At 37.9% G+C, this 27,949-nt stretch overlaps 1 protein-coding gene across 3 annotated transcripts; it reads right to left on the bottom strand.

Moving 5' to 3' along the window:
- Positions 1-762: 762 nt before the first annotated feature.
- TMEM207 (transmembrane protein 207) lies at positions 763-27,249 on the bottom strand. 3 transcript variants are annotated; one of them, XR_009402457.1, is made up of 7 exons: positions 27,068-27,249; positions 25,182-25,219; positions 19,478-19,522; positions 18,495-18,637; positions 11,192-11,368; positions 940-1,002; positions 763-850 (listed from the first exon to the last, which is right to left on the bottom strand). XR_009402457.1 is itself a non-coding variant. In XM_059391286.1 (6 exons), the coding sequence occupies exons 1-6, from the start codon at positions 27,140-27,142 to the stop codon at positions 771-773; spliced, it is 444 nt and encodes a 147-aa protein (XP_059247269.1). In that variant the 5' UTR covers positions 27,143-27,249; the 3' UTR covers positions 763-770. The 3 variants fall into 3 exon arrangements, 2 of the variants coding, with proteins under 2 accessions (XP_059247269.1, XP_059247270.1); XM_059391286.1 differs by lacking the exon at positions 11,192-11,368; XM_059391287.1 differs by lacking the exons at positions 763-850; positions 940-1,002 and having other exon boundaries at positions 10,822-11,368.
- Positions 27,250-27,949: the final 700 nt, after the last annotated feature.

Here is a 27,949-nt window from a genome sequence, read left to right as displayed (position 1 = left end):
TTTTGATATTCACGAGTTATTTTATTTATTTTTTTATTTTTTAAAATATTTTATTTATTTATTTGACAGAGAGAGATCACAAGTAGGCAAAGAGGCAGGCAGAGAGAGGAAAGCAGGCTCTCTGCTCAGCAGGGCTCCATTCCAGGACCCTGAGATCATGACCTGAGCTGAAGGCAGAGGCTTAACCCACTGAGCCACCCAGGTGCCCCCACAAATTATTTTAAAATGAAAAATATGAGGAGATGGCATTTTCCCTCTTTCCAAGGTAGTAAAATTCAATAGAAGATATTTGTTAAAAACTCACAATGCCATCGTTAGAAATACAACCCAAGTCCCCGGGGTGCTAGTTTTATTTGGCATGGCAACCATCTTAGTGTTCCTAATGCAGACAGCTTCTTTGTGGAATCCTTTATGCAGCAAAGTATTAAGCTAGTTTTCACCATCACAGACATAATTCTGATTCTCAGTTAATCTTCCGGTGACTTCCTCTCCTTTACACTTTAATCTTCTTTCATATCAGTTGCTTTACTTTTTTGGTTTTGAAGAGAACAGTTCGAATCTTATTTTAAGGGGATGAACTGAGAATTAGGTAGAAAAATAGTTCTTGGAGTAGGTTCTGCAGTTTTTGAGCTCAGAAGTAATTGTTCCCAAGTAAATAATGTTAGCCCCTGATATGCAGTAATCAATTGAAAATAATATAATGCACAGTCCAATATTGGTTAACCTCTTTCCATTCAAAAAAAAAAGCTTGCAATTTGTCACTTAAAGATTTATTGAAATAATTTTATTTGTTTAAAATAAAAAGGGATAAGGAAAAAGACACACAAAAACCCCATGATTATTCCAGCACCTAGAAGAAAGTTAACATAGAGAAAATTATATATGCATAATGTTTTTCAGAAATTAACAGTACTGAAAATGAATGTTCCTCTTACCCACCTCCATGGACTTCCCTTACAGTCTCTCTCCCAGGAGATGTACTTCTCCCATATTTCTTGTATCCTTTCAAAGAAACAGAAATTAAAATTTATGGCATACAGAGATCCTTTGACAATGTATATACGGCATTCTGTTACTCGATATTTTCCTTTTAAAAATAAAATCAATACTTAAATATATTTATTGATATTTTTCCATACCACCTCATCCATTTTAATGGCTTCATAGTTCATTGTTTATATGAACCATTGTCTATCTAATTTGTCCCTTTAAACATCTTCAGTTTTGCTATTACAAGCAATGTGACAATGAATACTGTCTTAAAAACCCCTTTGTCCTCTTATAGGATTATAACAAATGTATTACTAACTATGTCTAAAAGTAGAAAAACTGAATCTATGTGAATATATTAAACTTTTGATACCTATAGCCAAGTTGGCCTCCAAAAAAAAGTATCGATTTACACTTCACCAGCAGAATATAAAAGTGCTTGTTTTCCCACACTGTTGGTAATGCAGGATGTTAGCAATCTTTAATACTGTTACTGAAATTATAGTTAGAAAATGATATCATATTTCTGCTTTGATTTGCATTTATTTAACTAAATTGAGCACAGCTGATCAACTTTTTTAATAATCACTAATTGAATATTTCTGCAGATGGAAATTTTAAGGTTTTTTTGGTTTAGTCCCATGTGGGGTAATCCAAATTTCAAAAGATATATTGAGGAGCTTCTCAAAGTGGATCAAACCTACTAACAAGGGTATTTGACATTTTCAGTGGTACATTAAATCTTTCTATTTTATAGCCTTCTATTTATTTTTATATGGATTTGAAAAAGCCCGTTTTCCACTTATGATAAAGTTTCCACTTAACAAACATTTAAGTTTGAAACTGAGTTGATTTAAAATACATTAAATAAAAATAAGTAAAAGCACTTTTCAGGCGATCAAAAATAAGAAAGTTCATATTTAAGAGACTGAATTTTGGTATAGGATGTTTTAGTCAATATATTCTTAAAATAGAATATACTCTAAGCAAAAGGTAAAATAGCTCATTAAATGTTATTGCTCATGCAAAGAAAAGCCACAAACTAGGATTAGAGTTAGCAAATGAAAAATGGACATATGCTCTGTCAAATAACAAAATCCAACCAAATAAATTTGAAGACCTAATTGGCTTTATTGAACAATTCATGAATCGGGATGCACCCTATCCATCAGGTAGAGAGGCAATCTGGGGAGCTATACAAAATAGAAGGTTTTTATTAATGGGGGGTGAGGTGGGTCAAGGAAGTTACTAGCAAAAGGAAAAGATTGTCCCAGAGGAGGCTACCTGCAAGTTGTCTCATCATGCTAATTATCTCCTCTTTCTTTGGGGAGATAAAGAGGACTCAGGTGACAGCCTTACTGGTGTTGAAAAAAAGTTCCTGACTGACCTGTCAAGGCTACATTTCTGGGGAGGTTGAAACTGTAAGAAGATTCAGTATTAAGCCCCAGTTTGGGAACTCTGTCTAAGTAACACCATTTTGGGCTGGCAGTTTTTCAGTATATAGGATATTTCTAGAGCCCAAAGAGTAAGAAAATAATATTTATTCACTTTGGTTATTTGAAACACATCTCAGAAATCACATTATGTCACTCATAAATAATTCATTATATATGCATAACATAAACTTTTTAAACATTGTAACAACAATGCTATTATCAATCAACAACAGTAACAATTAACTCCTCAGTATCAATTTTTCCAATGTCTGTTTTGTTGCAACTGTCTGAAAAATATTTTTTAAATTGGACCCCAAATTCCAAATCAAATATTGTCCACACTTTGCTGTTGATATGATTCAAATCAAATACTGTGATTTCTGTACTGTCCACTTGAACCAAGGTTTAGGAGAAATTTGAAAAATGTAAAGTACTATCAGGTTTCCTCTGCAAAAACTTGACTGGTTCTGATGAGGGACAGAAGGCAGGCTGAAGACAAAGCAAAAGCTGACACCCTGCAACTTTCTCCCACCCTCACTGCTGGGTGGGACATGTGGGATGCTCTTTAGGAATCTCCCAACTATCTTAATGTTAGTACCTTGCTAGAGGAAAAACTTTGTCAATGACAAGGCTTCAAGGCATCAGGTATCTTATAGGTCCTCTATAGTATATGAAAATTCTGTTGAAACCTCCCTTTTTCCTTACCTCCCCCAACCCCATCATAGGTAACCTGCCACCCCTCACAACCCCAGGGCAGCAGCTCTTTCTGCCCATGGGTCCCGTCCCCATGCTTTAATAAGCCACCACTTTGCACCAAAGATATCTCAAGAATTCTTTCTTTGTCATTGGTTCCGGACTCCACCCGAACCTTACCTATACTCTAAAACTTCATCAGTTGCAAAAAACCAACAGCTTAAATGTTTGTTGTTAATACTCAGCAGAGGAAAAAAGAAAATCAGAGTCAAAAAGGAAATTGGATGTTTTAAAGAAGGAAAGAGGATGCTTTTTTGATACAGTCTTCACTTCCTACAGATAAAGGAACATGAAGCCCAGTCGACTGGGCTCTTGAATTGTCTTCCTGACTTTGCCAGAGGAGGGGTTGCATGTGGAAGGAAAACTCTGAGGGTTGCTGAAATCATCAAACTTTTCTGCTGTTTTATTTATTTTTTTATTATTATGTTATTCTAGGTAAAGCTAAGCCTACATCACCCAGAAACTAGGGGAAGGAGCTGAGATATGCTCTAGTTGTAAAACACAGTTTCTCTCTTACTAAATTAAAACAAACATTATACCATGCCTTTTTTTTTTTTTTAGAGTGATTGATGGGAAATATGGATTAGAAGAGGACATCAGAAGGGGCTCTATTTTATTAGAGAAGGGAAAGGCTTTGAGGTAGTAAATAAAAATTTTAAAAGCTAATTGGTTAATATAGCAGAAGCTGAAGCAGTCAGCCAACCATGTCAGAAACAAAGATGAAGGGCACCTGGGTGGCTCAGTGGGTTAAGCCTCTGCCTTCAGCTCAGGTCATGATCTCAGGGTCCTGGAATGGAGCCCTACATAAGGCTCTCTGCTCAGCAGGGAGCCTGCTTCCTGCTCTCTCTCTCTCTCTCTCTCTCTGCTTCTCTGCCTACTTGTGATCTCTGTCAAATAAATAAATAAAATCTTCAAAAAAAAATAAAAAAGAAGAAACAATGATAAGGGATACTCAGGAAAAAAAATATGTTTTTGGAGAATGAAAATCAGGAGCTAGAATTATAGTGGAGACAATCACATGGGGTTAAATTCCATTAATGGCTGTTCTGAGTATATGTCAGTTCTTGTTACTTCCTTTATGGAATCCTTTACTTATGCTAATAAAATCAGAGTAAAAGAAAATGTATTTTTAAAGTAAACAAACTCTCTTCTAAAGCCTTATATAGTTGGGTTCTGAACTGAAACAAATATGTATACGCCCAACAATAGGGTGAAAGCCCTGGGTTTCTCCACCCTTTTTGGTGACCATCTCTTATTATTTGAGTGTGTCCCATGGGTGGCTGTCCCTCACATTTAGCAGCTTATCAGAACATTCCCCAGTAATGCTTTAGAATCGTTAAAAGATTGGGATCCCATCCCTTCATCCAGCTCTCCTCATATAGCTCTGATCTTTGTTTTGTTTTGGCCAAGTCACAGGCGACAAATACTCTCCACGATATCAGGTAAGTATGTAGTCGTTCACTGATTATTTAAAATGTGTCCTTAGACTTTCTTAGTTTGTGTCTCTTGATATTCTTCAAGAAAAAATAATAGCTAAATCTAGAAAGCAATTAGTTAGTGGTAGCTAAGACTCTTTTAACATTATAAATTTACCCAGATTTAGATATATAAAAGAAAAAATAATCTGAATTGACACTTCAGTTATCATATGCAACCGGAAAAACAAAAACTACTTATTAAATAGAAAAGCAAACATAACTGTATTAATTGCTAGGGGGAAAAAAAATTTCTCTTAATTTTGCTTGTGGCATCCCACAAAATAGATTTTTCCAAAACGGAAGCCTTCCCCAATTAAATAATAAAAATAAGAAACCTGTGTTTATTGATAATTTCAGTGCTTCTGAACAATACCATTTTTCATCTTATTAATATAGAAATCTGCCATCTTGATTGATATATGTTATTTGCTTCAGGAATTAGATAGGTAGAGACTGACATAATTTTAGAAGAAAAGAATAACTCTTGTCTAAACGCACAACTTTAAATTACATTTTTATCACCAAAGGATTCCGTTTTGTAAAGGGATATCACTTTTATTTCATTTTCCTAGAAATGCACTTAGTAGAAATAATAAAGCAATTAACTACACTCTTTCCCAGGATCTAGTATTCAATATGAAAGGCAGAAATAGCCTGGATAGGATTATTTTGCACAAAATCACAAAGCAAAATGAATTTAAAAGTGAAAGATTCCTTTGGGATGTATATATTTGTCTTTTTTGTTGTTGTTCTGATTAAAAAGAAACCATTCTTTATCAAAAGTGGGGTTTCACAGACAACATATTTTCATCGTCTCATTTCCTCTCACACGGTCCTGACATATTTCACATTTTGCCCTAGATATAATATTCTGCTGGAGTTTCATTTCATTGTCCACATGAATGCTATTCAGTTCTATCCCAACTCTATTTCATCTTCGTGAAAGATATTGAATTTTAAAGTTGTCTTTTATAAAAGTTGTGCTCCCAACACAAATGAAACAAATCTGGAACTACAAAACTGAAAATGAAAGGGGAACTTGTGGTCAGGTACAAAAGAAATAGGCTAGACCTGTGGGGTTGGTGATGTAGATTCTCCATACCACGTGGACATCCTGTACGGGCATTAGCCTGCCTTTGTGGGCAACTCAAACTCAGAGATCCCCTCCTCAGAAGTGAGAGTGTATATCAGATTTTCTAGACCTTCCCATGGCAAGTATCTCACCTGATGCTCAGCTTCATTGTGAGCAATATGAGGTAAGGTAATAGATTTCCTCTTTGTAAGCTTGAACATCATTATCATTCCATTCTGCTTGGGTTTGTCAAAAATCTGGTATCAGTAGTAACTCAGCTTTATGGTTTCATTAGCCATTAAATCAAATCTAGCATTGGGTTACAATCATAAGTAGGCTTTCATGCCCTCTGCTGGATGCTCAAAGAAAAAGCTACACCTTTACACAATTAGAAAAGCCTCATTTAAAAAATGAACGCTCTTTAACATAAGAAGAAAAAACTCTAGTCTTACTAGAATTAAAACCTGAAACACCAGGTTAAATAAAAGTTTAACAATGTATAGGTGAACTAAGATGCAAGTAAAGATATTCAGAGATGAGATGACAGAAAATGTACAGGTTTATCATTTTAAATTTCCGTTTTAAATGTTATGATAGTCATATAATCCAAATTACTTTTATTATTTTCAGTAGTTTTCCATGGACCATAAGGAACATCTGCTAGAACTTCTAAGTCTCTGTCTGGAGATCTGAGCAAAGTAATGGAAACTCTAATATTATAAACCATACCAATAAGTTTGGTGGAGAAATATATCCAGAATGTTACATGATAATTAACATATAATGGTCATTTAATGGATATTTTTTAGAGTTAAATGAAAATGTAATCTGGGTTATCTGATAAGACATCTTGTCAAAAAAGTTTTTATGGAAACAAACTTTTTCTATCAGCCCTACTTACCTGCCAACACCTCCCACACTTTCTCCCCCCCCCCCCCCGCCAAAACCAACCAACCAACCACATGCCAAGCATGCAATTTGGTTAGGCATGCCCTGACACATAAATGCAAGTCACAAAAATAAATTCCAATCACTTCAACCGTGTTTTCACTAACGTCTTTGGCAAACTCCAGCTGCTGAATCGTTAGCCCTGTTTCCAGATGTGCTTGTACTTTTCTAGGTGTCAATTATATCCACTGCTCGTTCTGTAATGGGAATGAATTTTAACATACATAGCTCATAGGATATCAACAAAAACTCTGTAGCATGACTTATTTGAGGTACACTTACTTATAACCCACATTCTCTGATGTTTGTAGCCACTTTTTAAAAAAGATTTATTTATTTTAGAGAGAGAGAAAGAAAGTGCATGCCCATGCACACATGTCGACAGGGGAGAGGCAGAAGGAGAGGAAGAGAATCTCAAGCAGACTCCCTGCTGAGCACAGAGCCAGACCCTGGCTCTATCTCCCAACGTGGAGCGCATGACCTGAGCCAAAATCAAGAGTCTGACATTCAACCAGCTGAGCCAGCCAGGTGCCGCTTGTAGCCACTTTTGAAGTTAAATGATCATTGTGGGGGAAAATATCTAGAATAGGAACTGAAAGATGAAAATGCCTCCTCTCTAGCTTTGTCCCTCATGCTAGTAAACAATGAATGCTGGGCAAGTCAGTAATTTTTCCAGAACCCACGTTTTCTAATCTGTTAAATGAAGGCAGTGATGGATCATGATAGATAAATAGATAGATAGATAGGGTTATAGAAAGAGGGATTGAGAGAGAATTAAAGTAATACATGCATTTAGTTTTAAAACTCAAATTGTATCATAGGCTCAGATAAAAGCCAATACTTCTCAGCTCTAACCCAACCCCACATAGCATTATCTCCAACTTCTTGAGGCAATAATTTTCAACTGTTTTAGTGTTTTGTTTCAGATACTTAGGACCCAATTTCCAAATGACATACTGAATAATTTTTTTAAAAATTTTCTTTTAATTGAATTGATTTATTTTTAAAAAAGTATTTTATTTATTCACTTGATAGAGAAAGAGAGAGACAGACAGAGAGAGCAAGAGCAGGGGGAGAGGCAGAGGGAGAGGGGGAAGCAGGCCCACAACTGAGCTGGGAGCCAGACGTGGGGCTCATGATTCCAGAACCTGGAGATCATGACCTGAGCCCAAGGCAGACACCCAACCATCTGAGCCACCTAAGCATCCCTTTCTTTTAATTTTAAATATTATTCACTGACTTCCCACAATCTGATTAGGATTTAGTTTTCTTATTAAATCCTGCCACCTTTCCTTAGACACACTTCCCCCTCTGTTTAGCTTATTGATATAACTAATGCCCAATGTAAAACTCAATACTTACCATTAACATTATTCATAGTTTAACCATTTCAGGGTTGGGGGGTTAATCCTGCTTCTGTTTTTCATAGATATAGAATCGTCTTTTCAGTTCCTTCACTTTCCACTTAACAATTGTTAATTTATCACCACATTTTTTATTATTATGTATTTTTATTATGTATTTTTTTTTCTTAATATCCCTCTTATCATTCTACAGCTGTTTGTTGTCATGTCCTGACTGGAACTGGCTCTTAATATGTTCTTAATACTAATTAATTTGCTTAATACTATCTTCCTAGGTGCTCCTGGCTGGCTCGGTGGGTTGAAGCCTTTGCCTTCGGCTCAGGTCATGATCCCAGGGTCCTGGGATCGAGCCCCAAGACGGGCTTTCTGCTCGGTGGGGAGCCTGCTTCCCCCTCTCTCTCTGCCTGCCTCTCTGCCTACTTGTGATCTCTGTCAAATAAATGAATAAAATCTTTTAAAAAAATACTATCTTCCTGTAGATCATGTTCATCATCATTTCCAGAGTTCTCTTCACCTCTCCTACCTCTAATTCTTGGGGAGTCTCTGCATTTCTACAGCATGGATTTGCTTGATTATTTTTAGTTTTGTCCCTGAAGACACTAAAGCCAAGTGGAGAAACTTAAAGCCCCAATGAATTATGATTTATCCATCTGCCTCCATTTCAGATATCTCTCTGTATACCAAAATCTCACTGTTAATGTTCTTTGTCATCTTCTTGCCAATTTTTTTGTTCTTGTGAATTAAAAACATTTTTCCTCTTTTATTGTAATTTTACTACATTTCAGAAGGGAGCAGATATGTTCAATCTACCATGTGTAACTCGAAGTTAGGGGTAGCTAGGTCACAAAATTATCATGAGAATAAAATCTGGAAGCACCTTGTATACACCCTAAACCTTGCCTACCTACCTGAGATTATTAGAGTGTATTAACACAAGTTCTCTGGGCTTCTTTCATCAGTAGATACTAATGAGATTATTTTAGTAGCAATAAGCCATCTTACCCTCATTCACTGTTATAAAGTCTTATCCCTATCAAATCTCATCCATTTACCTTTGGGACTTTCCCAAACTGGGTAAGATGGCTTACAAAATTTGCTAGAATACATACTAAATACCAGACTCCTTTAGACCCTGGGATATAAATTAGTGAATAACACAAAGATCTATCCCCTCATAGATTTACATTCTAGCAAGGGAAGTCCACCAGATTATAAATAGAATTCAATTTTGTAGTAGAGTAGGTGGTTAGTGCTATGAAAAAAAGTGTATCTGAGACAAAGAGGTGGAAGTGCCAGGATGGGGAGAAGTTGCAATTTTTAAAGTAGAATAATCAGCATGGGTCTCATGAAGAAGGTGACATTGGTACAAAGAATTAAAGGAAGTAAAAGAGTGAAACAATGTTGATATTTGGAGGAAGAGTGTTGCAGACAAAAGAAACAGCAAGTGGGGCCCCTGGGTGGCTCAGTGGGTAAAAGCCTCTGTCTTCAGCTCAGGTCATGATCCCAGGGTCCTGGGATGGAGCCCCACATCGGGCTCTCTGCTCAGCGGGGAGCCTGCTTCCCCCTCTCACTCTGACTTCCTCTCTGCCTACTTGTTGTCTATGTCTGTCAAAAAAAAAAAAAAAAAAAAAAAAAAAAGAAGAAGAAGAAGAAGAAAAGAAAAGAAAGGGGAAAAAAGAAACAGCAAGTACTATGGCCCAAACAGACAGATGCAGGAAGGTTAACACCTGATAGGTCTGATAACAGTGTTCCTGGGACAAATAAGTAAGGGCGAAAGTCATGGCAAAGGAGATCCTACAGGGGCCTGGGACAAGGACTTCAGCATTTCCTCTGAGTGAGGTGGAATGTCACTGGAGTTTAGGTAAGGGACATGATTCTCCTTATGTTTTGAAAATATTGCTGTAGCTACTGTGTTGGAAAGAAAATATATAGAAGGACAAAGCTGCAAGCAAAAGGACCAGTCGAGATACTATTACAGTCATCAGGCAATAACTGGTTGTGAGTGGCTCCTACCAGAAATGTAGTAAGAACTGTTTAGAATCTAGGCTTATTCTGAAGTTAAGAGCTGAGCCAAGCCACTTTCTGACAACAGGGATACAGGAAGAAACACAAAGAGAGGACTCAAGAATGACTCCAAGTTCTTTGGTCTAAGCAACTCAAAAGTTGCTGTTACTGTCACTGGAAATGAGGAAAGTTTGGAAAAACAAGTTTGCGAAAAGATTAGGAGATAAATTTGGTCAAACTTTCTTAAGAGGTATTTTAAATAAACAAGTGGAGCTGTCAGTTGTTTTGTTTGACAGATTTGTCAGCTGAACACCACTGGCTGTTCTAGCATGGATTTCATTTTCTGGCCCCCCATTGCTCATGGTCACTGCAAAAATGCTGAAACTGTCCCATCGCTACTTCTGGAGTCAGTGTTCTCAACAAGAACATTGATATCTAAGCCAAAGTTTCTTATCATAGTTCCCCAAGAAATGCCGAGTCTCCAGGTACCAGAGAAAGACTGTGGGCTCTAGAGCCTACATTTACCATCCAAACAGGAGCCTCCTCCTTCTCCACACTGTGTTATTACACATGCTGCACAGCTTTGGGGTCTCCTTCAGCCTCCATCTACACTTTTTCTCTCCTCAGGCTGAGACAGGCACCTTTTCGAACGGGGACTTTTAATCTCCTTCATTCACCCTTCATCCTTCAACTCTGAGTGCCCCTTGTTCCTACTCTCATCTTGTACCCTAATTCAAATATTCTCTTTCTGGTTTGGGTCTGGACATGTCTGAATCTCCGCTTGGACCATCGTTTAATTATGATAACTCTTATTAACTCCATACGAAGGGAGGGGTCGGATGAAAACAGAGAATAAGGCAGAGAGAGCTGTGATGTGTACTGGAGTGGAATCGTACTTAATGGAGACTACTCCATGCGTTAATGGGAGTGTTGATAGAGAGACAATCACTTGGTTGTATAGCATGAAACAGAACACAGCAATGATACATGAAAAGTCCAGTAATTCACTACTGAAACATCTCCCTGACCGAAATTTTTTCTCTACATTCATTCTCTTGTCTTTTTGCAGACTATATTAAATGTCCTTTTTCAGGCTATATTCATTGATTTCTGAAAATTCACACTAAATAAAACAATTGTTCCTACATTTTAAAAAATGTTTCTAATGTTGTCAGTTGATGATCTGGAGCTATCGGCTTGATTTCAGAATTTCTTCATATGGAGGTGGGGGGTCTAAAGTGCCAAAACATGGAGCAGGACACATTTCAGGGTTTGGAGTTTGAAGGTGAATTCCAACAGTTGGTGTCACAGCCACTTCTGTCCCTAGAAAGAGAAAAATGGGGACTTGTAATCTTTCTAGTCAGCATAAAACAGAAGTACATGAACTGCCTAATAAAATCTGGCATTTCTTGGATCACTGGAGCAACAGAAAATTATTTGTGCCCTTGAGAAAAAATTTACAACCATCGTGCTCTCTCTAAAGTGATAGTTTAGTCACTATAGCAAGGAAATTTGCTCTCATGAACAGATGATATCATCACCGACTAACCCATCAAGAAGCATTTACAATTTAGAGGCCGAAAGTAGGGAGAATGCCCTTTTTGGTAGATTGGAAGACAAGATTCCTGTAAATATTAACAGTATTTTAGCTAATGTTTCCATCATGGGAAAGGCAAATTTCAATAGAAATATTTAAGCATAATGTCTGAACTTCATCATTTCATATTTATGCTCTGCAAACTAAACAAATATAATTAATTAAACATTTCTCTATGAGAAATAGTAAAAATGTTAACTTGTGAAAAGTTTGCATCTAAAATACACACGCACAATAATAGAAAAACCTGATCAAATTTTTAAAAATGCCTCGAAATAAAAATTTTTACTTTAAGATTATGCACACTATAAGGTACTAAATATCAAAAACAAGCATTTTCTTCCTCAAACAGATCACTTGGAGAAATGATGTACTTATTCCCATAGCTCTTTTGGAAATCTCCTGTTAGTATTTCCTTGAAAGACTGCTACTGCTTTTGAGTTACAAGAACCAACAGTAACATTTCATAGCCACAATCCATATATTTTCCCCTACCTTGGTCTTTGTTTTGAAATGGTTTGATTTTTTTCTTTTCTTTCAAAGATTTTATTTATTATTTCTCTGACAGAGATCACAAGTAGGCAGAGAGGCAGGCAGAGAGAGGGGGAAGCCGGTTCCCTGCCGAGCAAAGAGGCCAACGCGGGGCTCCATCCCAGGGATCATGACCTGAGCTGAAGGCAGAAGCCCTAATCTACTGAGCAACCCAGGTGCCCCGATTGCTTCTTTTCAAAACAATTACTACCATAAATTCTAGTAACAACTCTAAATTCACCTTTAAAGAGGAGTGCCTGGTGTCTCAGTGGGTTAAGCCTCTGACTCTCGGTTTCAGCTCAGGTCATGATCTCAGGGTCCCCTGAAGGGGCTCCACACTCAGTGCGGAGTCTGCTTGAGATTTTCTTCTTTTCCTCTTGCCCCTCTCCCTGCTCACATGCTCTCTCTCTGTCTCTTTCATCAATCAATCAATCAATCAATCAGTCAGTCTTTTAAAAAAATACACCTTTAAAGAGAAAAAAAAAGGCCTTTGAACTAGAACTAGTTCTGTGACTGCTTTTGTATATTAAATGTAATTGGAACATAACTATGCCATTCATTTACACAATGTCCCTTTTTGCACTACAATGGCAGAGAAGAGGAGCTCCCTCATCTTTGGAGTATAGAATGACAGTGAACCTGTCTTAGCATTGTAGGGAAGAGTAAATGAGCCTAAAGATGTCAGGTGTTAGCACAGAGCATGGCACATGGTAAGTGCTCAATAAATGTGATCTATTACTACTATTATACTCTGAAACGAAAGTAGGGGAATGAAATGCTCCCTCTTTCCTTACCTAAAACGAGTCACAGAGTATTTACCTAAAGAACATAAAGTTCAGAGAGGTAACATTTCAGAAACAATCCTAAAATAAGACAGGATCTGGGAGAGGAGAGGGAGAGAGGAGCTGGCATGTGAAGCCTGCTTCTTCTCTGTCCTTGTCTACTCCTCCTTCCCTTCCCCAATCCAGAGCCCTTACATTTCATCATTGATGAAAGATTAGTATTTCTATTTACCTGGAGGTACAAAAAAGGGAAGATTATCTCTGAAATTGTGGAAAAAATGGGGTTAGGAAGATTGGATCTCTGAAAGGCAGCATTATCCAGGAGATCAGCCCCTAAGATGAGTGGCCTCAGGAGGGGTGTCTCCGTGGGAACTCACCTCGCTGGCTTCTCAGGAATGGCATGGGACCTGTTTGCTGCCTTGCTGGGACTAACAGGGCCCAAGTCTGATCTACATAGGATGGAGATGGAGTCAATGTAGATGTTACAGTAATTTATTATTTTTAATGAGGAATATGGACAGATAATGGTGGGGATCTTTTCTTTATGCTCTCAAATTCTCTCTTTCCTAATGAATACTAGATTGTTTTTTCTGCCTCAAGCCTTTTGTCCTCTCACCTACCAGACCCCAAACTTTTTTCTTTTCGTTACCCTTAAATGTTTTATTTTCTCATAAATAAGGGCTTTTACTCAGCTTCACAACCTTATTTTCAATGAAAACCTGTTTTCAGTAAATTCACAAACAAACAAACAAAACGTTTTGTTTATGGTCAACGTTACAACTCCTTTGCCATTACTTATTTTTTCAAATACAGATTTAACACATAAACAAAACTATGAAACTAAAAAACTCAAAACTTTTTTCAAGTCACTTGTATTGTCTCCCTATTCACCCTGTCTCACAGAACCAGATCCTTTAAAGTGAGAGCATTGATTCGGATTTGCGGTATAGATGGGTGTGGAGAATTTTTATGATGTTCTCTTCTTTTCCCACCTCTACGAAAAATCTGCATACAGTCCTTTAAAACATCACTTTCTGTGGCCCAGTGTGTGTTCTCTCCATTTATTAATTTGAGGGGGGAAATACCCTTCAAATCTCCCATTTTCTGTGGACTTCTCAGATAAAAGGGATTCCAAAAGCATCATTAAAATAGTTAAGGTAAGGTAAGGCCATAAGAAAATGTTAAAACAAGAAATACTTGCCCCTAACACAGGTGCTGAGTTATTCTAGAACTGTTAGGGTCTGATGGCTGAGGGAAAGGGCAAGAGGCTCCAGAGACCACTTCACAGATCACCCCACAGAGGAAGGTGTAGGGCATTGAACAGGTCCTTTCTGGGGGTGCAACAGTGATGCTAAGGGAAAACTGGATCCATGAGAGGAGCTGGGAGGTGGGAGGGATGCTGGGTGATAACGGAAGAAGAGAAACTATCTGGGGGCTGGGTCCAGGAAGAGGAGGTGGGACTGAGGCAGAAAAAAGTAACATGACCTTAGGGCTTGCATAGAACAAATCATTATTCATTTCATTCCTCAAAATATCTCCAACCTCCAACTGTAGATTCCTTCTCCTCTCCTCTTCATACTTCCCCTTTCCCTCCACTTTCCTGGCTTCCTTCTGGTCTCCCTTCTTCTTTCTCTAGCAGTTCTCACTCTTTCTTCTTACCTTCCATGGGGGTATTGGAGGGATTCTTTCCCCCTTTTTGGTGCAGGAGGAACTTCATTGTGACATGCTATGGACATAGAAACATAGATCCCATGAGAGAAGAGGAAAGACTGAGGAATCTGAGTACTAGATCAGCAGAGGACTGTGAAAAGGCCTGCCTACTGGCACACAAGATGCAATGGGAGCCTGGGTATTTGTGTGAGATTCCCAAGGACCTTTCCCAGACAGAAATATCATTGTGCATTGGGAGCGTTGGGCTGGCACACTGTTTATGAGGATCCCAAGCCAAGTGTTTGCCTTTGTCTCTTGAATATTTCTAATCAAGATAATTAACAATCTCAGCCATAATACTGCTGTCTGGTATTGTTAGTGGGAGAAATTTCCCATTTTATATATTTTAACAGCAGTAAATTTTAGTCCATCCCAACTTTCCATATTCCATCAAAATTCTCCTCTTGGCTTGTCACGTGAGGACAGCTTCCATGGGATCCTGAGAGTCAAACCTGGGACCCACCGGTCAAAGAGCAGAGCTATTTCAACTAATATATTCAGCAGATAGTGGCAATAGCATGAGATAATTTTTGAAGAAATAAAGTAAAGGTCTAGGAAGAACCCCAAGGTTAATAAAGAAAATCTAGTCTAGCCATTAAAATGCTTTAAATGAACCATTTCCTACATTCTGTATTCAGGGGGGAATGTCCTATATTCCCCTTCTTCTCAAAGGGTGGCAGGGAGTCCAGAAACCTTATTTCATATTCTAATGTCACTAGTGTCTTTTAAGTGAGTTCTCATTTTCCTCTCCCTTCTGAACTGTGACAATGAGGAAGATCCTGAGGTACCACCCCACAACCATCAGTGTGGATATGTGAATCTGGTAGAGACTGGACTCAACTCAAAGCTACGAGCGCATACTTTGTGCTCGTAGAGTAGCCAAACTCTAAAGAGACTTTGTCTCTTACCTCCTCTGTAGCCATAAAAAGGTCTTGTCGTGATTCCTTCATTTTCCTTTTGGAGAAAACCTCCTTTTACAGAAATATGAGGCAAGAAGAATCATTTGTCAGGAGAAATGAAAGTATAATGGGGATCCAGTGGGGGAAAGAAATCCAGTCAGGGTTTGGGTTTCAGACTGCCTTAAAATATTGACTCCCTGGAATTTACTTTCAGAAATTGCTAGTCAGGAAGATGTCATTAAAGATCACAGAGAAGGGGGCGCCTGGGTGGCTCAGTGGGTTAAACCTCTGCCTTTGGCTTAGGTCATGATCTCAGGGTCCTGAGATGGAGCCCCACATCGGGCTCTCTGCTCAGCAGGGAGCCTGCTTCCTCCTCTCTCTCTCTGCCTACCTCTCTGCCTACTTGTGATCTCTGTCTGTCAAAAAATAAATAAAATCTTTAAGAAAAAAAAAGAAAAGAAAAACTTATATGTAGCTAAGATCTATACATTTAGAAAAAAAAAAAAAAAAGAGAGAGAGAGAGATCACAGAGAATACCACTTCCTCAATTACTCCATTGTATTTTGCTTGGGAGGGGGAAGAACAGGAATGCCAGGAAACACAACTCTGGGAGACTCCTCCACATCTAAAACCATGCAAATGGCTGTTCACTGCCTGTAATGCTCTTCCGAGCATCCCTGAGAAAGGGGGGGAGATGGGTAGTGGGTGGGATAACCTAACACCCAACTCGGCAAGGGAAAAAAAAAAAAAAAAAAAGGAATGGGCAACTGAGCCTCTGGCCCTAGAATGGAAAGTAGCAAACAACAAAAATGAGTTTTGTAATATAACTTGAGCTGGAGGAGAGCTTTACAGTGTCTTGAGCAACATAAGATTCAGAGAGATAGCACTGGCATCAGGAAGGATCCAATGGAAGGAGAAAGGGACTGGGGATTCCAGAGAGCAAAACCTACCTTTGAGGACTCACCTAGTGGAAATGCCTGGAGGTTAGAGGAAAGAGTGAAGTGACCTGCCCCAATTTTCACTGGCTCCTTACCCTTAATAGTTGACAATTTGAAGTGTATTAGTTGACTTGCAGTAAAGATCTATGTGGTATATTCATCCAGCAAAGGGAGAAAAGTATATAACATCTTCTGAGAGGAATAATAGTCACTTTCCCAGGTTGGTATTTAGCAATTAGAAATAATATCTGAGAAGCCCCTAATTTAGTGCCTAATACTTGGTAGATGTGAAATAAATTGTGACTATATTTTTTTAAATAATTCCTTCCCAAGTATATTCTTTTCCTGGCCACAATGACTTCAGGGTGACATAGAGAATGCGATTCTAATGCCGTGCATTTGGTATGATTACATGCAGATTACTGCTGTAATCTATCAGGCTTGACACCTTCTCTCCCAATCATACTTGTTCAGGCACATTCAGGCAAATCAAGATCATATGCGAAAATCATCAAGCAGGAAATATAAAAACATCAGAAAAATGGGGATATAACTGTGGCACATACACTGCCTTAAAAATGATAACACGACAACTGGGTAGCTTGCTTACAATTAAGTAGAGAAGTTTTTAATAATTCAAGACAGTCTAGTAAAAGAGTCTTCTTCAGAGTACATAAAGGGCTAAGAAGACCAGAGTGAATTGTCCTTAAAAATTCAAGTCAAGTTGGAGGTATCATAATTACATTTATTTGTTAAATGCCTCAAGCTAAATAAATAAAAATAGACCAATGTGACCATGTTGACCCCTTTGACTAATACAATTTATTAGAGTGTCGGTGGCCCTATTTCCTCCTACACTCAATAGAAAGTGTTTGATTTTAGGCGAAAGATGATTTTTTCATTGGGGACTCTAATTATCTTTCTGCAAATAACCATTTCTCAAATTGATATGTGTTTCTTTTGTTAAATAATGACTTTTTAGAATAGCCAATAGTTCATATAATCACTAAATCTTGTGTACCAAGTTTTGATATTAAAACATTTAGGTTTATTTTTACTCCACCTTTTATTTAGCTGTTAGTTTTCCCAGGGCTTTCCCTGTTCTATCCATTGAAAATCTTATGCTGGCCCAAGTTCCTGAAGCGCAGCTGTTAATCTCTACGAAGCCCTCTTGAGGCCTCTATGTATGGTGTACAAGACAGCACCTCAGAGGGAGTTTCATGACAGATGGTTTGGTTGAGAACAATGCTTAACACAAAGAAATAATCTATGACCTGTGATCTCTCAGAAACCAGTAAGTGATAATTGTATTACCTACAGCTAAAGCTGCAGTTACAAATAACTCTAAAGTCTGGCTTCCCTATATTGCTTGTTCTCTCATGCAGACTGGAAAATAATAGGATGGGAGTCATTTTGGAGATGGGAGTTGGAAGCAGGCAGGATCAGGGTGCTGCCCCTGTTTCTGAGGAGAAAGGACATGAGCATTGACACCCACCTGCCCAATTCCAAATATTTCAGGCTATCCAGGCTATCCACTGGTAGCAAACAATCTGGAAAGTGTGGTTCAACGTTATTGCAGGTAAGTGAGGCATGGAGAACTTAGTAAATGACACTATAACAACACCAGGGCAGGACAGTTTGATATCAAAGGCTCGAAGAGGTTATTGTGTACCTTACACCTTACCCCTTACTTGGAGTGACCAGTCCTGTGTATCTCTTCTCTTTTGCATGTTGACTGAGCAAAAGGTTGAGGTTCTATTGCCATACTCAACTATGGGTCATTTCCCTAATTCACATTTTTTTTTTTCTTTTGAGGTCTCCTTTCTTCTGAAATTTTCTTACTTAGACTCTCTCCCCATGGCATGCTGGGGTCTCCAATAAACCATGTCTTGTTCTCAGTTCACATATTTGCTTTTCAAGAGGTTAGTTCTTCAATTCACCACAAACAATTAGGTTTCAAACAGGAAGTTTAGAAGTGTACAGACAGCTCACCATAAACGGGGTCCAAGTCTCCAACAGCAAAAACAGCCATGGTGCGACTTGGGGATTCCATTCGGGGTCTCCTCAGCCAGCACTGGAGGCAGAAGAACATGACTCCACAGAGAAGAGTCATCAGGAAAATCAGCAGCAAGAACCTGATGCCAAGAAGGAGCAGAGAAGGAGTGAGGTGGAGCATGCAGGGAGCTTAGGAACTCCTGCTGCTTCCTGGAAAGGGGACAAGAGGTCCAGGAGACAGGGTGCAAGAAATCTGTGAGGCCAAACACTTTAAGCAATCCCCCACCACCACTCATATACTGTCATTAAACTTGGAACATTTATGGTGCTCAGAGTGGGTCAATCTTGCCAGGGGATGATGATCATTTCCTCTGGAAATTGAAGGTTATTCCAAGAAACAGTGTCTTTGTCCCTTAATTCATTCATCCATTATTCCTATCTTTCAGCCATCCATCCATGCATTCAACTAGTAGTTAAGCAAATGAGGCGGTTTTAGATGTTGGGTGGGGTTGGGGATTTAAAGTAGACGTAGAGGAGACAGGATCTAACCAATTAATTGAGAGAACTTATACTGTTTGGTTTAAAAAATACAGAAGTCATGATGCTGAAGGTGTATAACTACTGTCTAACAGTTTCTGAAGGACAGCTTGTAAAAGGTAGAAGTCTTATTTTGAAGGTTATTAAGAATTTTGAAATCAGTACTGGAGTCATTTAGGGAGATTTCAAAAGGAAAAATAATTATTTCATTGTTAAATTTCTTTAATTTAGGAATAAACTATTCCCAAAACAGTTTAAATTCCCTGTCACAGGAAGTACATTAGTAAACACTAACCAAAAATCAGAATGTGATGTTTCCACATATATTTCATGACCTTTAAAATTTCCTTAACTCTATGTTTTTATGTGCCATTTCTATTATTTAGGAAACAGAGTATATATACATCACCAAAGGTATTATAACAAATTGGGGATATCCTTACCAGATATACCAGTCCCTTGTGTATCGATCTTTATAGTTTATGCACCTGGTGGTAAAAGAAGAAGAGTTAATGCCGGACCTCTGGATGGCCAAAACCTATTCTCTTGGACCATAATATTTGTTCTGACTGTACCTATTTTCCCAGAACAATCATGTACTCACTGTGTGCCAAATGAGCACAATGAACCAAATGGTTGCAGTATGCCCAGTTCATCCGGGACACTGAGAATACAGGTGAGTGTGCAACTGTCACACATAGGCACTTTCACGGTCATAAGGTTTGATTCTAGTTATGACGACAGTTGTGTATTGGGAAGATGGAGACTAACTTCAGGGGTAACATGTCATAAATATTAGGTATGAAATTTCTTTAAAATGCAGATTCACCAGGGAAGGTTTATAATTTCTGTTAATCTTTAACATCTTGGTAGAGAATAGCCAGGCTGCAGACTTGGTTAGAGGAAGAAATTGGGAAAAGGGGAAATGACTGAAAGTGGCCACACGTGCCATTTACCAAAGAGTGTGACGTTGATTCTTTCAGTCAGGATGGTCAAACCAATTGAGTGTCTAGGCACAATGCAATCAATCCTGGGATAAGTTTTAAAATGTTTCCTCACATGAAAACAAAGTTCATGGTGTGATTTTCGGGAGGCTTAGCTAACTTAAACCACTTCTGTGCTATTTATCGCAGAGTCCGTCGCTATGCCAGACACCGGGAATGTAGGTGTGCCGATGGACTTTTTTCATACTTTGGTAAATGGGCATTGTCGAAGTATTCTGGGATTAAGCGGTGGAAACCTGTTCATCACAGCCCGGTAAGTCTGTGAGTTGGAGCTGTACTTAATCATGGCTATTTCAGTTTTTGTTAAAATAACACTCAGTTCTTTTCAGCTTGAAAGCACTCATAACTGTCAGCTAATTTATTGCTCCCAGCCTCTCCAAGGAGGCAGTGTGTCATGTTTATCATCGTTCTAGTCGGAAGTGACTTTTTAACATATGTGAAGTGTCAACGTAAAAATTTTACCCCAAACATTTAAGAGGAAAGTTAATCACCCAGGGCATATGCTTTTCGTTTTTTGTGTTGTAGGCTGTGTGTGTGTGTGTGTGTGTGTGTGTGTGTGTGTGTATTCACATAAAGACACAGGTGCAAACGGCTGGGGAAATATGGCAGTTGAAGTATAATTTTAGAAAGCATCCTAAGACAAGCAATCATCGATAAAGGATTTTAAAAATAATTAATGAGACACCTTTATAAAGGAATGTTATCCAGTCATCAAGAAGATTCATACTTATCATCAAAAGCCTTGTGAAGTAAAATAACAAAGAGGGCTCAGTTCTACTTTGTATATTCTATTACATAAATGCGATGTTTTCACTAATTAGGTATTTTGTAGTAGTATACTTCTATACACTGAGTTACTAACAATGCTTTCTTCTCTTCAGTTGGGTATCATGAGATGCTTTATCTTTCCCACATTTCCATATTTTTTAAATGTATATCACTTTTATAGTCATAAAAAATTTAAGTATTATATTAAAAAAATATAAATCTTAATCATACAGTATCCCACTGTAGACACAGGGACATTCTCTAGGTGTTTTAGCCCAACAAAAGAGTAGAAGTTTCCTATTTGGGAAATTGAAATGTAAGCACATAATCAGGAGTGTGGATTGCTTCATCTCCCTCCATTAAAAATCTTTGCTTACTCTCTCAACATTTAAGAATAGACTTCATTCTTATCAAAATGTCAATTTTAAAGATTAATTACCTCAATTTGTTTCTCAGTTCTTTAAATTTTAAGCCACTCAGTATTTTTTTTTTTTTTTTTGCCAGTGATAACAATTATCCAAATTGAATTACTTCTCTTTCTGATCTTGTGCAATCACTGCGGGAGTTTCTGATATGCAATAAATACAATGGTCAAGACGGAGTTAGCTGAACAAATGCAAAGTGATCATGGGATGTCCAAACTGTAGGCACCTTTGGGAGTGTTTAGTTCACTCAGCAATTTACATACTCTACAACTGAAACCCAGAGTAGAGAAGTTGTGGAGATCACTAGCTGGTCAAAGAATTCAAACCTAATTACAAGTCTTCTGACTCTGTGTGCTTCCCTCCTTTCCCCACCATTATTTCCATGTCTTTCGCAAGATCAATTTTTAAAGATTTGTTTTTTAGTTCTTTTTTTTTTTCTTTTAAGTAGACTCCACACCCAACGTGGGGCTTGAATTCAGAACCCTGAGATCAGGAGACGCATGCTCTACCAACTGAGCCAGCCAGTCAGATGCTCCTTAAACAGATTTTTTTTTTTAATTCTTAAAAAAGTTTTAGAACAATAACAATATTCTAATTGTACAAATTTTAAATGGAAGATATTCAGTGTAGGGAAAATTACATTTTTTAAAGTGAAGTAATTACTGAGAGATTTATATATTATTGGTCAAATTGTGATGATGCCAAAAACAAAAAACATTCAGGAGAAAAGAGAACCAGCTATGAAGCTTAAGGAAGACATTTCTGATCATCAGTGTTCTCTCGAAGCGGTTGCTGAAGGATTTTTTTTTTTCTGACCTTAGTGTAAAACTACTGCCCCCGAATATTATGGAGATGATTTTTCCTCTATAGAGATGATTAGCCTAGTTGACCTTTATTATTCTTCTCAGCGCTGAGATTCTGTGGACCTAAGTCTAACTACAAATTCCTCAATTTGAAAAATTCGAGAAGAAAACTACAGAATTGCTCCGGTGGCTCCTTCTCTGGATTTACCCAGAACTTCCTGTGCCAGGCATTCTTCTAAACTAGTTATATAATTTCAGAGGGGATTAATTCACTTTCAGATTCGTGATGCTATGAGGTAAGGTCACAATATTATAATCCTTATTGTACAATTGGGAAAATTCGGGCATGAAGTAACTTGCCCAAGATAACAAAGCTGCAAGTGGCCGAGTTGGGGTTCACACCCAAATGGTCTGGCTGTGGAGAATGAGTCTTACTACCATGCAGCCCCACCACTGGGAAGAGGAAAAGCCAGCTCTGACTTCGAATTATTATGGGGGGTACTGCCTGAATGTATTCAATATTCTGTGTTCCAAAATGCTTTAAAAATATTAGAAATACAAAAATAATAGAAATGAGAGCATGGAGGGTATCACACAAAGAGAATATGCTAAGAGTGAGATCAGTTTTTAAATTGAATATAGTAAACCCCATATGAAGAATTTAACCCAACTCGGGATCTGGCTTAAGCTTTCTAGAGGTTAATAGGATGAGAGAGAGACTTGGTTATATAGTATCCTCTAAAATTAACAAAATCATGCAGCATTACTCACCAGATGCACAACTATTCCTGGAGTAGACACTAGAGAAGAATTCAAACTATTGGGCTTTATGAAGAGAATTCTGTTGGCAACGGGGACAACATTTTTCCTATGCTCTTAGAATAAACGGAATAACAAATATCATGGATCTTTTCTTTTTTAAATCATCCCTTAACGTAGGCAAAAGTGCATTTAGCTATAACAATCTGGGAGAGAGATGGGTGCTGTATCATATCACCTGGAGATTGGTGGCTTGACCTCATTAATCCAAGGTAAATTGTATAGTATCTAGAAGAATAGATGAACCATATATCCTCAGGTATTTCACCCAGTGTATAATTTCATTTAACATTGGACATACAATACGGCTTTATGGTGCAAATTTGTAATATATATATAGTGATATAGTAGTACATATAATATTCATGTATGTATGGTACATATACATACTTCGTAGTGTAAAATTCTGGTTCAGGAGTCGGTCCTGGGTCCAAATCCAAACTCTGCTTTTTACTTGCTTACTCTCAAGCAAAACGTTTAACTTCCTCGAGTCAGGTAAGTTGGTGAGATATCCAGAATCTATTAATGCAATTAATTGGCAAAATCTTGTGGATGTATGATCATATTTATGATTTGTAAGTTACTCTACTTATGAATGTATATGTGTATCAGTGTATCAGTGTACTTGCTTATTTTGGGGAGGGAAAAGGATTAGGCTGTAATGGAGAGGCTCTATCTAGTTTTTTTCATATACTAAATTACCTATAATATTTAAATGTTATACAAAGACAGCCTAGCAATGCACTGTTCATACTAATGAAAAGCCATTATAAAAATAAATTGAGTAGTTCAGATCAGAAAAAATAGTTTGGGTTTGAAAAAAAAAATTAAGAAAACTAATTCTCTCTCAAATACCTTGTAGTGGCAAAAGATTTGGCATCTATCTTCGGTACAAATACTTACCTAATATCACCTCTCTGCAATACCAGCTACTTTCTTGCCCTCTCTTTTTATTTTCTGCTAGGCAGAAAATAAATTTATAATGCTAGGCATTATATTTGAGGTGGTCTCTTCTTTTCACTCAAAAGCAGTGGTATTAATGACAAACACAGTAGACACTTGTATGCAAAGTGAGGTAGCTAAACAAAGAATCGTACTTCAGAACTAGCTGAAGCCCTGTAATACTTTGCTACTGTCTTTGGGTCTCAGTTTCTTCCCCTAAAAGGGAGACCAGTAGCCTCAGTGACTGGAAAGTCTGCTTATCAAGGTCATCTGTAGTGTATTTTCCTGTTCTACTGATCAAAGAATGAGATTCAACATTTATGATCATATTGATTGAATAATGAGATTCAACATTTATGACCTTTTCCAGTTATAAATTTCTGTATTCTATTATGCTGGGTCAAAGATAGGAGATGACTGGGCAAGATGAGACAGCTAGGAGGTCCAGAGTTAGGTAAGTACATCAGGCATGAAAAATTCCATCATGTTATAAACACCAGAAGACAGAAAAAGGGGAGTCCAAAATCAACACAAAGAAAGAGCAATGGAGAGCCAGCCATGCCAGAGCTGGAAGAAGAGCACAGACATAAAGCACAGATGATCAATAATGAGATGATCCACCAAAGCAGGTGAATGGTTCCAGGGCCAAGGAAGGCATTCCACACAGCATGGCCTCTTCATCTGGAGGCAGCGCCCAGGCCATGAGACTTTGGCCTTGAGGGTGACAGGTAGTAATAATTGAAAAGAGCCACCTGGTCATCAGGGCTGCACCGAGAAGGCTGTGCTTGGCAGACATGCTTTTCTGACACTTGCATTAAGTCACAGTGCATTACAGCTCTTATTAATCATCATCAGCATTATTAATGGCACCTTCTCCCCAAGTCCGGAATAGAATTCTGGGAACCATTAAGTTGACGGTCCCAAAAGTGAGAAAATTGAGTCAGTTATTCACATAACGCATATCAAATGCATTTTAAATATAAGCAACTTTGTCAGTTGGCTTATATTTAAAACTGAATACCCAGAAAATGGTGGCCCACCAACACTGTGACTTCCAAGTGGGGCTGCAGATGAAGATGACATCTTTGTGAGCCTGAAGAACCCTTGCTACCACTCTGGTGGAGAATACAGTAAGCAAAAATACCTAGAAATCAATGAGGCTCCTTATATTTGCCAAAGTTAATCATAATGAAAGTGCCTCTTTTCCTGCTTTTAGAAAAATTGGGCCATTTGCATTTAAAAACAATTTGCTCTTACTTTTCTTCCATGATTACAATCATCATTTGAGACTCATTTGGGGCTTCTCAAATGACGTGAGCCTTTTTTTATTCTTTGAATTTTTGAAAATGCTAAATAAAAACATGAAGTTTCTTGCTATTTACTTACATTTCATTTTCTTCACATGGTGGGTCCGAGAGCACCAACTGAAACACATGTTTAGAACAATAAAATCCAAACATCTCATCAGTCTAATCCTTTAATACAAACAGCGCTTAGAGACAATGTGGGTTTATATCATTCCGTTTGTTTTTTTAATTAAAAGCTCCATAGCAGAGTCCATTATTGGTGCACAGAATTTTAATTGAAAAAAAAATCTCCCGGTAGATTCTCTAGCTCAGCGGTGACAGGAAATACATATTATGAGCCAGATTCCTATCCAACAGTAGACGGATGTGAAAATGCCTTTTGTTCTTTCTATAGGCAGATATTGTTTGCTCTAAAGACCTTCCTTGCACCTTGAATTTTTTTGTTTTCACATTTTAGCTGGAGGAAGAAAGTTCATTATTTGCAGAGTATTATTTTCACACAAAGAAATCAAGTTCCCTACGTGAAAACAGAAGTCCATCCCATTAGCATTAATGGGTGTTAAATACATGCATGAAGGAGTGACTTTAACTAGCTCCAAGGGGGGAAGGTCCATTTAAAATTACAGGACAGTCCTGTTGAGATTTACATGTCTGTCTTCACCAAAGAAGGGAGAAAAGATAATAAACTTGATTGCTTTGTTTTAAATGACCCAAACCATCAGCATTTCAACGTAATTATCCTAGTTCTTCGTGTTGAGCCTTACCAGTTAAAATAACATATCACAGAGGAAAGAAAGAAAGTACTCTGTTCTAGAGGTTTGGTTTGCAGGTTTGTTTTTCCCTTAACTGAGACGCTTTCCGGGGACAATGAGAAAATCTTTACATGTCATTCGTATGTGGCTCTTAAACTTGGGTTAATGAGATCAGTGAAGTATTTATTATCCTAGCGTATGCTATGCAAATATGAATACAAGTAAGAAGTTACAAAATTTAAAATGATAAGCCCAGGGATTTTTGTGAAATATATCTCTTTTCCCTCCTTTAATCCCAAATGCATCTTCTTCAGCACCTTATATTTTACTCCACCAAGTTTATCTAGGCAAAGAGATTTGTCGAGTTGCAGATGGAGCCACGAATTGGCCATCAGAGAGCATGGTAATGAACAATTTATAAGCCCAGAAAATGAGTTGCACTCTCTTTTGCTCGAATGCTGCAAATAGATTTGCATACTAACAGAGAGGAAAATGAACATTCAAATTTTGTCCATAAAGAAAGTTTATTTATGAGTAGACGAAATCATTAGGGATCCAGCTTAACAGATAAATAAAGTCCGCATTTCACTTTCAAGTCACTCCCTAGTCTCCTGTGCTGCGCCCCCCCTAGCGAGGAGTCCATAGTCATCCATTATTTTTACCTCACTGCTGATGGTGTTAGCTGATGGACTTCGTGATTATCAGGAAATGACGAGCAGGACTGAAATCTTTCAGATACATTGCATTCAAGTAACACAGATACAGAGATGCAGGTATTAGTCTGAATGAGATGCTCAAAAAAGCAGAGGAACCAAAATAAACTCTAAGATGGGTCTGTCTGTGTTGCTCAGCACTGAGAGATGGGGAAGGCAACAGTAAACATGTCTTCAATTAATCCTGCCACAGCATTTGGACATATCAGCAGCAATTTTTATTAAAAAAAAAAATGCACAGCCTAGCAAAGTTAAGCAAAGATTACATTGTGTCATATTACTTCAATGGCAGTAGAACTAATAAAGAAGAAATAAGACTAATGACATGGACCATTTCGTCTTCTGTATTTCTGACCAATAAATATAAGCTGGTGGTAACACCATCTTAGAGGAAATCTTTTAAATGTGAGAGTAGTTAAGTTACCCAACAATCAAATCTAGAACAAATCAGGTTCTTAGAGTACCCCTGAAAATCTTTTCCCAGAAAGAGAGATGGTTACCTGGAAGAGTGGCAAACACGAGGTTCCTGCTTTTGAGATCACTGAAGTAAAACTAAAAGGTCTGGGTCCCAACATACTTAAGGAACGAGCTGCTCAAAGCCAGTGGTTGGGCTTCTGTATGCATCTCCCTCTTTCCCTGGAACTCGTTAGCCTCTAAGTTATGCTTCCCACCGGAGCGCTCATTAAGGATGCCCCTTGTGACTTTTAATGTGCACACTGGGGGGCAGGCGTGTTGGGTGCATGCTCACAGGTACTCAGAGTTCAAGGAATTTCAGTGTAAGGTCAGAGCCCTGGTACTGTTTGTCAAGCCCTCAGAAGTCAGGGTTATACATGCTGACCTGCAAAACACTAGCTGGCTGCTTAACTAACCTAGGGCATTCAAGAGCATGTTTTATTCTAGGTCATTTCTGGGATTTATACAGGATCTGGCACTGGGAATGTTTAATTTTCTTCCCTTTGTTGGTCCTTTTACCTCTTCTTTTCCTACACATCATTTTCAGTCCCAGGTGTAACTCAACATTGGGCATAAAGCTTTCCTTGTCTCATGATGATCGCGCCCTACTTTTAAACAGTGCATATTTCAATGTTGGATGAAACAACTCAAACACGACAGGCCAAATAAACAAACAAACAAAAAAATAAATAAAAGCTTGCAAAATGTCTAGGGAGTTTCTAAAAAAGGATAATTAAGAGGCACAAATTTAATTTGTATTAAAACATTAGAAAAGTATAGAAGTTTACAAAAACTGGTATGGATGCATATAAACAGTAAGATAAATATAACAGAATAGAATTCAGAAACAGATTGAAATAAACAAAGATTTCAGTTTTCATTTCAAGCTAGTGAGGAATAGACATTATTCAAGGAATGATGAAGAACTG

The sequence above is a fragment of the Mustela nigripes genome, chromosome 2 (assembly GCF_022355385.1).
Source record: "Mustela nigripes isolate SB6536 chromosome 2, MUSNIG.SB6536, whole genome shotgun sequence".
In the NCBI taxonomy this organism is placed as follows: domain Eukaryota; kingdom Metazoa; phylum Chordata; class Mammalia; order Carnivora; family Mustelidae; genus Mustela; species Mustela nigripes.
This window is presented reverse-complemented; position numbering and strand designations above follow the sequence as displayed.

Bases quoted from the DNA above. Each gene is read 5' to 3' on its own strand.
- TMEM207 (XM_059391286.1), bottom strand. From the start codon at position 27,142: ATGTTGGGACCCAGACCTTTTAGTTTTACTTCAGTGATCTCAAAAGCA. The intron at 18,638-19,477 runs GTAAGGATATCC...TCTTGGCATCAG, and splicing joins ACAAGGGACTGGTATATCTG to GTTCTTGCTGCTGATTTTCC. The intron at 1,003-18,494 runs GTGAGCTGTCTG...TTTCTTTGAAAG, and splicing joins AGACTTGGACCCCGTTTATG to GATACAAGAAATATGGGAGA.